This window comes from Mycteria americana, chromosome 3 (genome assembly GCF_035582795.1).
Source record: "Mycteria americana isolate JAX WOST 10 ecotype Jacksonville Zoo and Gardens chromosome 3, USCA_MyAme_1.0, whole genome shotgun sequence".
Taxonomy (NCBI): Eukaryota; Metazoa; Chordata; class Aves; order Ciconiiformes; family Ciconiidae; genus Mycteria; species Mycteria americana.
The window spans coordinates 90,564,936-90,577,618 of NC_134367.1; the positions used below are offsets into that span (position 1 = coordinate 90,564,936).

At 45.4% G+C, this 12,683-nt stretch overlaps 1 protein-coding gene across 1 annotated transcript in view; it reads right to left on the bottom strand.

Moving 5' to 3' along the window:
* Nucleotides 1–4,726, bottom strand: part of MEMO1 (mediator of cell motility 1) — a 28,288-nt gene extending 23,562 nt beyond the window's left edge. Inside the window, exon 1 of the mRNA XM_075496056.1 lies at nucleotides 4,314–4,726. Within this exon, the coding sequence (XP_075352171.1) occupies nucleotides 4,314–4,374 (61 nt within the window). The 5' untranslated portion in view covers nucleotides 4,375–4,726. The remainder of the gene's footprint in view (nucleotides 1–4,313) is intronic.
* Nucleotides 4,727–12,683: the final 7,957 nt, after the last annotated feature.

Below are 12,683 nucleotides of genomic sequence, written 5' to 3' on the forward strand. Positions count from 1 at the left end.
CCACACAACAGTGATGCTACTTTTTTTTTTAAACAATCTACATGACAGCAGTGCAACAGGGTGATACTTTTATTTACATGATATGCCTTTATCTCACTTTTGCAAGTGTTTTTAGCAGCCACCATGCACCAGGCTGCTAGTCCACAGAAGCAATGGCATGCCACATACCATTTTTAACTTTTTTAAAAGCAGATATATAGATCAAGATCTGCAAGTGAAAAAATAGGTTATTTAGGCCAGTGGCCTACTATCAGCAATGGTCATAGCACTATTTCAGTTTGGAAGCTCAGCTGTAAAGCTTTCCATATTCAGTGCTCCTGCTAAGTACGAGGAGGAACAACTGACCAGACAGACTTCATTGTTAGTTTGCTGCCAGACAAATGCTCCACAGGTCCACATCTAAAGTCCATTAAGATGCTACACAGACTGATGTGGAACGAACATGAACTTCCCCACACCAAGAATTCTAGAGGAGAAGATATGATGATAATTTTGGTGAAATTTTTCCTACTGAACTCAACTGCAGAAACTTCTTAAGGAACTTGCTTTTTAAATTTTTCTTTACAACAGCACATTATGGATGAAGAACACATGGGAAGTTAAATGCTAACACCACTGTAAAGCCCATCTTCCCCTTCCCGCACCCTTTCTCAGCTTCATCAAGTGAGCAGGAAGCAGTGAGCTTTCTGCCTGGGACCTCACTTTCCCTCCAATAAGAACAAAGTTGTTTACTTACAGTTAGATGTGACATTCTAACATGTGAACATGCCTGGATGTGCATAATTGCACAGCCAGTCTCACCTGCTCTAAAACATTAATTAGCGTCATACAATTAGGTGATGTATTTGCACTAGGATGTAGTGCATGTTTATATATTCGAAGGCAGAACCTAAGCAGTGCATACCCCATAGCTGGAGAAAATAAGGGAGCAAGGGTCTACTTTCAGCTGAAGCAATTGCTGCCCCACAGAAATGAGCAGTCTCCAAAGACAAGAAGTGGTGTTTCTTCTAAATCCTCTTACATACATTACATTGACCCTCCATGAAGAGTAGTAGCTCCCTCTTACTTGGTTGTAGCTTCACCTCTGATACTGCTTCCACTCCTGGAGCGCAGAGGAGCCAGCTAATCCAGTTCAAGGATATCCTCTGGCCACAAAAGCTGGTTTGCATTCTGGAACCATCCTTTGTCCTCTTCTCCCTCAGCTGGCTTCGGCCCTTCTTTCCCAGGGCTGACTTCTACAGCCAGATCTCACAGATACAGGTTTTTTTAAGTATAGCAATGGGTGCTCTACTTTTGCAGTCAACACCCACCCACACCCCCCCGCCCCCCATGCAGGATGCCCTGCATCATCCTGGATGTTTTGTTGATGTACTCAGGTACTAGGCACCTCGGGATACACTACCACTTAAAAACCTCATCCTCACACAGCCTCTTTAAAATGCTTTCGGACGCATCCTTCAAAAGTCACGTTTCTCATTACCCTTTCAGACAGAGTCATCTTAACTATGGAGCAGGATGAGGGTTTCCAGGGCATCCGCTTGCCCTGTGTAATCAAACTCAGCTCTGTAGAAAGAGAGCAGTTTTCAGGAAACAGGAAGCTTAAATGCTAATATATAACCCAGCAAATCGCTTCTGGGCCGAGACGGTAAGCACGAAGACAGTAGGTAGGAGGAATTGACAACACAGTCCCTGGAGACTCGCAGGAATGCACTAAAGAACTATCACAATTCAAACTCTAATCCCTGCCTCAGCTCCATCCTTGAAGCTATGCAGGTCGAAACCACATAGTAAAATCCAGACTTTCTTCAAGTAGTACGACTGAGGAAACGAGCCTATGTTACAAGTTTGAAATAGCAGCTGACGTGTGAGTTTAAATCTTCCTGTATTTTAGGCCAAAGTTAAGTCTATGGTGAACACACACCCTCTTGGTCCCCATTTGTTTCCCCTTGAGTTTTGATGGGCCCTCCTGAAATTGCACACAAAAATTAGCTTCCAAGCAACAAAAAACGGCTAGTCCCTGTCTTGCTGACCAGAGAGAATTCCTGCACTTGCATACCCTACATCAACAGCAGAAGATAGTTCAATAGGAAGAGACATTAATAATGCTCTTCTTTTGTTTAAGGAAAACAAAACACACTTACCAAAACTCCAGCCTATGCAACATCAACCACTAACCCCCACCACACACCCTGTAACAGCTACAATTTAACTTGTCAGAAGTACAGTCACCATCACTGGTTACAACGTGATTCAGTTTGTTTTTTTTCATGCAGTGTAAGTGTCTGGGCAACCATCCCACACCTCCTCAATAAGCAATACCCAGAGGGCTGCCCAAAAGCAATGGGAGCAACATGCTTTTGGATGTCCTATTACAGACAAGTAGTACTGGCCAAACTAGTCACACAGACTTACCAGGGTGTAGTCTAACAAAATTATGCACTGAATTTGTATCGAAAAGAAAACAGCCAAACACAGCACCTATGCCTCTTAAATTAATTATGAAAAAAATTAAAATTCTTATTTGCAAGTATCCAGCAGTAACTGGCTATGAAGTCCAATATCAAACAAACTACAAAATTTATGTATAAGGTCATCTAGCCATTCCACACCGTAAATCAATTTTCTACCTTATTCATAAATGAAAATATAAATAGCAAGTTGGGAAGTGTTACTACAAAGCTTCAACATTTTGATGTCTTTGCACGTGTTTAAATCTATACCTTTGACATGATTTTGTTTGCTTTCTGTAAAAAGAGTACTACCTGCCTTTCTAGACCACTGGAAAAAACTGTAATTGCAAGGCATCGATGCTGGATGAAGATTTGAGACCAGTTTTGTAACAGACACAGCAGTTATGTTTGTAATATTAAACTCGGAAGGAAAACAATCATCCTCTATTGTTGTCTCGAAACTGCCTAGCCACCATTTGAAGCCCAGCCTCTTATCCCACAATCTGCCTCTTCCTGTGTTACCCTCCTCCCTGTATTTCTCTTCTTCCCTTTCCATTTTTGCCTTGTACCTTGTTTGTTAATTTGTGGAGGAGAAGGGAAACTGCACCTATTATAGTCAAGAGAAGTGTATGATGTTTCACATCTAGTTCTTCTTAAATGTCAGTTTAGGTTCCTGAATGCATCTCTTTATTTATTTTTTTTACTTGTATCCCTCCCCTCCCTCTGAACTATTCTTTACAACAGCCTCTTGCTCATCTAAGCTTGTTCACCTGCAGTTTTGTAATGATCTTTACTTCTGAGGCCAGTAAAAGACCATCCCTTACCAATCTCCTTATTAACAGCTCTGAAAATACAAATGTGCATCCTATCCACAACAGCAGAGTTCTGCCCCAAAACCCAACAAAACTTATTTCCGAACATACGTGCTATCAAGCCATTATTACAGGTTTCTGTCCTTTTTTGGGAGGGTGAGGGGAGCGGTAGTCCTCCCTCCAACACACCATGTCTTCCGCCTATTCTTTTTCTGCAAATACCACATTTTTAAATGGACAGAGCCCATTCTGTACTACTGCTTTATAACTTTCCACTACGACTAGAGAAAGCGCTCTGGAAGAAAAGGCAGCAGCTCATCTTGGACTACAAGAAGTGAAATAAACCTCCTTATTTCCTCCCCACCCCATCACCTGCCTTCTAGCCCTGCAAAACACCCCAGACATCCCGTATTCCCTCAGGAAAAAAAAAAAAACAAAAAAACCCCAAAAAAACCCCAAGAGCACTCCAAAACACCGAAATCTCTTCGTGTGCTCTTACACCCATTACGTGCAATATTCGGTACGAGGCACAATACGCAGGCTGGCTCTACCACCGCCGCCTTGAGACGCCAAGTCGCAGCAACGCGCGTCTCCCAGGCAGGGGCAGGCACACACGGAACACCCGGGGCGGCCGATCCGGCCCTCGCCACGCTCCAGCACCGGCCTGCCGGCGAGAGGCGCCGCTGCCCCGGTGCAGGCGGCCGGGCCGGACCGGGCGGAGGGGCCAGCGGCGGCAGGCAGGTGTGCTCGGCTCCCCGAGAGGCACGCTACGGCCACCGGATGCACAGCGGCACCACCGGCCTCCCGCGCCGCTCTCCGCCGACAGCCGGGCCTGGCAGCCACCCAGACCCCCACCCGCTCACCGGGCCCGGGAGGGCCGCGGCCCCCAGCCCCCCCTCGCCCGCCATGTGCCGGCCGCGGGGGCGGGGCCAGCGGCCCCTCCCCGCGCCCGGTCCCGGTCCCGGCCCCGGCCGCGGCCCCGGCGGCGGAAAGTGCTGATTCAGCCCCCGCCCCCCGCCCCCGGCGGCGCTGCGGGCCGCGGCGCCGGTACCTGAGGCTGTGTACCAGCTGCCGGCGTGGCTGGCCTCCCGGCAGAGCACCCGGTTGGACATCTTGGTGCCGGAGCCGCCTATGGTGTTCGGGGGAGGCGGTGGGGGACGGGCCCGGCCGCGGCGGCGGCGCTGCTCCCCCTCCTCCCCCGGCACGGCCCGGGCGCCGCGGGCGGAGGCGGCGCTGCCGGCGGCGCCTCCGGGCGGGCGGGCGGGCAGGCGGCGAGCGGGAGGGGGGCGCGCGGAGGCGGCGGGCGGGGCTGCGCGGGCCGGGGGCGCGTCGCCGGGCTCGGCCGCAGGCGGTCGCCCCGCGGGGGGGGGCGCGGGGACAAAGCCCGAGGCCGCCGCCAACTCCGCGCTGGCAGGTGGGGGGCGCGAAGAGAAGGAGGCCGCGGCAGCAACTGGGTTTGGCCCGGCTCGGCTCCCGTGGACTAGGGGCCGCACAGGCGCCGCTCCCCCATTGGGCACGAAAGCAAAAGCCTCGCCGCCATTGGCCGCCCTCCCTCGCCGTTCCCGCCCACCGCTTTGACAAGCCCGGAATGGAGCGGTGCCGCCTCGTGGGGGAGGGGGGCAGAAGGCGGGGTTCGGAGTGAGAGCCCCCTCGGATTGGCCGGCCGCGTTGCCGTGGCGATCGCTTCTGGCCTCGCTGATTGGCGGGGCTGTGTCTCCGTGGTGGAAGGGAAGATTACGAGCGCAGGTCAGATGAGGGGAGGCCGGTCCGGGGCGGGGGGGGGGGGGGAGCGGGGGCCTAGCGGGAGCTCCGCCCCGCGCCCCCCCCCGCGCCCCCCCGCCCCGGGTCGCGGGGGGCGGTGGCGGTGGGGGCGCGCGGCCGCCGCGCCCCCGGCCCCTCCGCCTCGGCGGGTCGGGGAGCGGCTAAGGGGCGCGAAAGCGCGGCCGGCTGCTGGAGCCCCCCTCAGGCGCGGCGCGGCGGGCCCCTGCCTCACAGGCCGGGGCAGGAGGTGAGGGTGGGCGGTGTTCTCGGGAGCGAAGCGGCGCTTTCTGGTGCCTGGGGTTGCCCCCTTGCTGTGAGGAGAACTCGGTGCAGCCGCCGGTGCCTCCTCTGCTCCCCCGTCCCCGGTGCGGGCTGTGGGAGCAGTTCGGATCTTGAGGGCTCGAGGGACAGAGCATCGTTTCCCAAAGGCAGCGGTTTCGGGCTGAGAGAACAGGGAGTTTGCTGGGCTGAAGCTCCTTGTTTCTGAGCTAGCACAGTTCCTTTCCTGTGCCTCCTTGCCCCTACCGTTACGTCTTTGGCACCGTGGCATGCAGCGAGGGCTGTGAGAGTACATTTGTGTAGAAGTCTCCGATTCTTCTCAGCTTAATCCTTCCCCACCTCTTTAATTTATTTTTTTTTTATTAGCTTGGTGAATGGACTGCTGCCATGGAGACATCAAGCATAGCTCAAAATAGCTAATAAGGCAGAACTGGAAAGGGGACTATCGCCAGTACAAAAGGGGGGGAAGGGAAAAAGCAATTTTAGCCACTGACGTATGAGATGCAACCAGGAGAGAGGGAAGCCACAACAGGAGAGATGAGGGGCTGCAGCCATTAAGGTATTAAGACCGACTGATGTTTTGTGAGGTAGAAAGTAATGTATGGGCCAGGTCAGGAAACACATTCTCCTTCTCCCCCTTATGTCATTTTATTCTTCGAAAAGTCCTCCAGCCAGTTATAAATGCATGCAAAATACAGAGCTTTCGTTATTTTTTTTTAAACGGTAAAACAAAGGAAACTTGGGGACAAAGGCATTGTTTGCAGTATGTCTTGAAGCTCAAAAAGGCTCGTGCTGCAGAGAAATGGCTGATGTCATTTTTATCAGTGATGATCCTCCTCTGCACCTAGGACACTGGCCTCCTAATGCAGCTGAGGGGCAATAAGGACTGGAGTCTTACAAATATTATTAATTGAATAGGTTGTTGTGAGGAAATAGGTCCTGACTATCCCAGCAAATGTCTACCGTTTTATGTAGCCTTCACTGCTCTATCTATCCTTATAGGATTCCATTGTTATTTTACAAATAGTGTGTTGAAAAGGTTAATGTGGATTATAACTGCTGCCTAGACTGGAAGAACTATCCTGCCTGACTGCTTTAACATAAAACTATATTGGCAGTTGTGATACCCATTTATAACTGAAATATTTTACATAAATTTCAGTACTGGGAATAGTTCCTGAAGTAACTACTAATCCCTCAATAAAGTTAACTAAATGGAGCAGAGGATAAATTTTACTCCATGGGGAAAAATAAATGTTGTGATTATATGCTTGCAAAAAAGGTCATGCCAGCATATAGTTCAAGTTTTTGATGCACCATTGTCCCACAATCCACCAAGAACAGTTAGAGGAGGCTGCTAGAAGGAACATCTTGGGGGAACTGGAGGTCCATATAATTTTTAATTAGCTGGTATTCCTTTCTACCATTTAGAGGAAGAGCTTTAATCTCCTCTAAGCACTTCCCCTCCAATGAAAATAAAATATAAGAACTTCCAAGTGGTAATTGAGACAATTTAATGAGTAAAAATATTTTGTATGTATTTTCTTCTGGGTTTACTACCTTTCTTTATGTAGTGGATTTTTCCTCGTCAGCTTGCCTTTATAATTTCTTAAATATATTTATTTTGTTGTTGTTGCTGCATACCTCTTGGGCTGGATCCCTTTTCTCCTTGTGCTTCCTTTTTAAGGTTCCTTCTCCCTTAACCTTTCTTTCCTTGTGTGTGGTTTTTTCTCACCTAGCTTAGGTGTAGATTAGGATGAAATTTTTATTTTATGTAACGTGAACATAGTATCCGTATAGATGCAGAGGAACAACTGCAACTCTGTGTTAGCAGGTCATAGAAAGCACAGGCTTTTTTGCTAATCCTTAGATTGTGGCACATGCCACAAACACTGTGGCAGCCTGTTTTCTGGTGAATCTCTATCCTTCTCTGTTATCCACTAGCACTCTCAATCCATAGCCCAGTGAAGCTGGAAGACATCCTCCTCAGTTTCTGCCTGTTCCTGCCAAAGCTTGTCATCCATAGTACTGCGGGAGGAATGTCTGCTGTTCCCACTGGCAAGGGTGACAGCAGGGTTTTTTCTTTGTTCCCTGTCACAGGTGGACATAATACCACTGAGCAGTGTTTAGTGATTTGCGGGTTCCTCTTTTTAAACTTGAATCACCTCCTGATCATGGATTGTTGCTTTGTTCAAGGGCTGGTGATGCGTTCCCTCAGTACCACATAACATAAATGAAAGAGGCAGAAACAGAAAAGCAGGCAGCTCTTCAGTTAAATAGAATATGGTGGTGCTGGGCTTCCTGGTGCTCAGGACATGCCGGTTTGGAAGTGTTCTAGCCACAGGCTGAGAAACTGGGCTCAGCTTTCAGTGAATGCTTGTGAAGCATGGGTTAAGTTGGGTGATCCTCCTGCTTTGACTGTCATTCTTCTGAGCACTGTTTTTGTGGGGAGAAGTAACAGGAGCACTTACCTGTTCAGAGCTATTTCAGTCATTTTTCCCTGAGGTGCAGGGGAGGGTTGACACAATGCATGGACAATGCCCCGAGTGAGCATACCCTTGAAGCACAGACCACTGCTACGCATGTATGTCTGCTGGCAGTTTGTTCCTTACCTGGAAGAAAAGCATGAAGGCAGATTGTGGCAAGAATGACTTGCCAGTTAGTGTGCCCTTTGCATGCAGGGTTTTCCTTGAGTAACATCCCTGTGCCCAGCTTGGGTGGCATATGTCTTCAGCTGGCCCAGCTTTCAAGATCTGTTGCTTTCTTGATTTTTGCTCTTATTGTCCTCTTGCACATGGTTTATTTTACCTTCTTTCCTATCACGCTTTTCACATTGTCCGCTTCCTATCTCCTCCCTTCTCAGAAAGCTGTTTGCTGCCACTGTTACTCTAGGTTTCTCTCTTCACAAACTGTCATTTTCCATCTGAGGAACCTGCTGTTCCTAGCAGTCCTTCCTTCTACTGTTAAAAGCAGGCCTGCCAAACTTCATAGTCCTTACAAAGGAAGTACCTCCACTTCCTGTATAACATAGTAGCATCTGAGATAATATTAGTGGGTAATTATCCATCTTGTAAATACCTCACTATGCACCAGAGAAAAAAAGAAGGCCCTCTCCTGCTCTCCAGAAGGTATTTCTCAACTATCCAGCAGCCTTTTATCATTTTAGGCTCTTCTCAGAAAACTGGTTTATTATGCACAGTTGCAAAGCAAACTTTGAGAAGAGATAGAAAAGTGCGTTGGGAAGAAGAATATGACACATTCCTAGTCAGTGCTGCACTAGCACTGCTGTAAACTGCCCTGTAGTTATTCACACAGCATTTCCATTTTAAGTCCTCACTTAAAACTGTATTTGAATAGTGAACATTAGCAGAAGTGGTGGTGGTACTTTTTTTAATCATGGTAAAATGCTTCTTTCTGTAACAGCTGGCATTCTGTACTTCTGTGATCTAGGCTATGTAGTCACTCTTAAAATGAATTCTGACTATGAAATAGAGTAGGGAACACAAGCTAAGGCTTGGCTAAGAATAATTTGTTACATAATTAGTACAATGATAAGAATAAATCAAAACCTGTATTCTGTCAAGCATGGTAGGCATAGGGATTCTTCTCATGTGTTTCCTTTCCAACCTACTGGTTTCAACTGCTTGTATCTTTCAGAATTTTTCAGATTTTTCATTTGTTTGAAAGCAGTTGCTTTATTTCTAGGAAGTCTGATGGGGAGAGAGACGTTCTTTTGATCAGGTGCATTTACAATAGCGACAGCACTTCAGAAAATAAAATGGATAGCTCAGAGACCTGTACTGATTTTGGAGAAAGTCCTTGATAAATCACAGATGCAAAAAAAAGATCTGGCAAGTCAAACTGTATCTTTAGGTGGTAACAGGCTTCAGAATATGAGGATGTAGAACCCTTTGATCAGAACTGCTTTTAGTGAAAAATCCTTTCTTCTGTCACTGTCCCCTTCAAGGTAAAAGATAATGTTCTCGGTGGAAGCATTTAAAAAGGCAGACTTCAAAATACTGCATATGAGTCATATATAATTCTTTCACAGTTACTGAATAGTAACTTCTGGATATCAGGTCTAAAATAGTCATACTGAAAGTTGTGCTGTGGTGTTAACCAGGTATTCTATTTTATTTTCTGCTTCATTTTACTGCCCTTTGGAGCATATACTGACTTAGTTACCTAGGGTAGTGTGGAGAAAACTGAAAAATAATTGTTGAAGAATCAAGAGAGAATAGCTTTCAGCTACTTAGCAGTGGCCTGTCATACATCTAAAGTTGCCATTTTCATTTATTTCTTCAAGCTTTTATTCTACATCTATTAATAACTTGTAGCCCCTTACATCTATTCTCCATTTTATTGATGAGTTCCTCATTTTTATAAATGTAAAATCACCTGGGTTTTAATTTGTACTTCAAAATTAAATACATTTATTTTGACACCCTCAGAACTGGTGTTTCCTGTGGAAAAATAGTACTTCTGTTTTTGTGGATTAAATTGGGATAGCAAGCATCTGTCAAGTCTCCTCACAGAATGTTCATTGTTTTGTAGTGGGGAGAGTTTAAAACAAGTAAATGCTTTGAAAATTTGGACTTTATCATCACTTCCCTAACTTTGAGAGCTGGATTATTCACATATGATCTGATTATTCAGATAGTAACTTGCTATCTTCTTCCCATTATAGAGTATTGTCTATGCAGCAGATCCTAATTGATGAAGCCAATTTAACAAGTAAAGGAATATGGTTGCACTTTTCTTGTTGACTTGTCATTCTTGTTGACTTTCAAGAACCACTAAAATTTATTTCTTAGAGCTGGTGAGTTCACTGCTGCTAGTAACATTTCAACTTATTTTCTTGGGGGGAGCTGCCCAGAAAAGCTGCTGTAGTAAATCTTGTAACATCATCACCTTGTGAACATGGCTTTTTCATTTTCTTGAACTAGCTTAGATGGGAAGACAACAGCAGGTGACACCGTGTACCAAACGGTGGCACCAACAGCTGAGTAGGTGGCATGCTGCTGGCAAGGACAGCTCATCTTAAGACTGGTACTCATACTTTGAGATTCTAGGTTGATGCAAGAGCTGTCAGAAACCCAGCGTGTTTATAAGCTTTTGTGCAGCTGCTTGGAGGGTGTTACTGTAAGCTGAGAAATCTGATTGTATTCTGAATTCAGGCATGGTGATATATTACAGGAAAATTGCTCTGTCTAGGGAAGATTAATAGTTGAGCTGCTGCTTTTTGTATGGTCTTGCACAAATTCTCAACATAGAAATTGGGGATCAGCATCGATCCCCCCCCCCCCCCCCCCGAGTAACAGTTCTCACAATCTTGCAATGTTGTCAGCTGTGGATGAAACCTTGGAATGCCACTTTAGCAATAAAAATAGCAGTACCAAGTCTTTATGGTGTCTCCTTGTCTTCACTTAAATGTTATTATTCATTCCAGAAAGTCAAAACACTGTTGTTAAAATCCTTTCGGTGTCTTTTTTAAGTGTCAGTGTTTGATGGAGACTGTGTTCACCACAATGCAACAGAATTCGTAATCTCATTCCACAGTTTCTGTACGTTTTCCAAAATAGAGCTTTTTAGGCTTGGTTTTGGGTTTGCAGGTTTCTTTCAATTTTTTTTGTTCCCCAATCTTACTGCTCTTGGACTACACTATCTCAGTGTTTCCCTCTTAGCATATTCAGAAATATGTAAAATATTGAGAGCCTTCCTACTAGGACTAACAGTCAGAGCTCATTCCAGCCCCTGCAAGTTAGCAGACAATTGAAAAGTTAAGTTTTTTCCTCTGAAGGATCTATCTTCTGGCTACTCTCACACCCGTGTATCTAAGCTATTAAAGAAGAAAAGCTATGTTAAAACAAGTTAAAACAAAAGAATCTTCAGATTACCATAGGAAAGTCATCTAGATGTCAGAGAACTAAGGGAAAACATTATTTGTGCAGTGGGCCATCTAATATACTGCAAATACAGTGTGTATCTTTAAGTCATTGCAGGAACAAGTCAAATGAGAGTCCTAAGTCTCTTCTTTTTTGTGAATTTATGCATAATTACAAAAAAAATTACACAGCCTTTAATGTCACACAGAAAAAACCTCCAACCCTTGCAGGAAATAATTTAATTTACAAGGTTTTAACTGCTTGCTATGTTAAAGCAATTAGCTAAGAAACACAGAATGGAAATGGGAATAGTAAGATGGCAATATTGAAGTTTATTTGAATAGAAGTTTAGGATTTTGATTAATTGAGCAACTGTTGGAAGCCACGTTTACCATTTCTGTGACTGTCAAACAAATTATGGTCATTCTCCTGGTCTAATAAAAACTGGGCTATGCTTAATCTGGATTCCAGTATCCAGATTATGCTCCTTGTTACAAGTTTCAGAAAACAAAAATAGGAATTCTGGGGGCTGCATCTAGTCCCTGTACCCATTGCCAATAACCTAGCGAGCCAGTTCTCTACAATATTCATATTTTCAGAGCTTTGCTAGTATTTTTTCACAACATAATATTTACTGTCTTATTTCTAGCTTTTTCTTCTGATTCCCCGTCTTCTGTTGCAGCTTCTTATATTGTACCCTGAGGTCTGTGGCCTTTACCTCTACTGAGATTACAGGAAAAATAAAGTGTCAGAAAAAGATGTTAAGAATGGGAAAAACAACAAAAAAGAGGTGTTAGTAAACCCAAAGGAAAAAAAATCAGAATACTTGGTGTTTTACTGGGTAGATTAGGGTTGTCGTGGACATTAGGAAAAGGTTCTTCAATGCGAGGGGGGTCAGTCACTGGAACAGGCTCCCCAGGGAAGTGGTCATGGCACCAAGCCTGTCAGAGTTGAAGGAGCGTCTGAATGATGCTCTTAGTCATATGGTTTAGTCTTAGGTAGTCCTGTGAGGAGCAGGGAGTTGGACTTGATTCTTATGGGACCCTTCCAACTCAAGATACTCTGTGATTCTATCTTTGGCAGAAAAAGAACGCTCCAACAAGGGGTAGCAGTACAGAGAGTTGAATTGCAGAACCTTTATAAGTAAGTCACTTCAAACTTTATTCTGTTTCAGTTAAATCCAGCACACCAGTCACAGGAGATCAATGACAAATGTTGAACAGCACACATCATTACTGTAAATATCTGAAATGTTGGACACTGTCTGCAGGTGATCTGTTCAGCTGCTGAATCTAATTGGTTTTTTAAGAAAACCCATTTCCTGGTGTTCCAAAGCAAGTTCTCTCCTCTCTACTTAATCAATGCTTCCTCAAAATAAATTCTAACTGCTCTTAATTTGTTTGCTTTCTGTTTAGGCATGTGCATGTGAAGGGTGCTATACAAAAATCAAGTTATATACATTATCACCCATGTGATTCCCATAATAAATTGTTCCC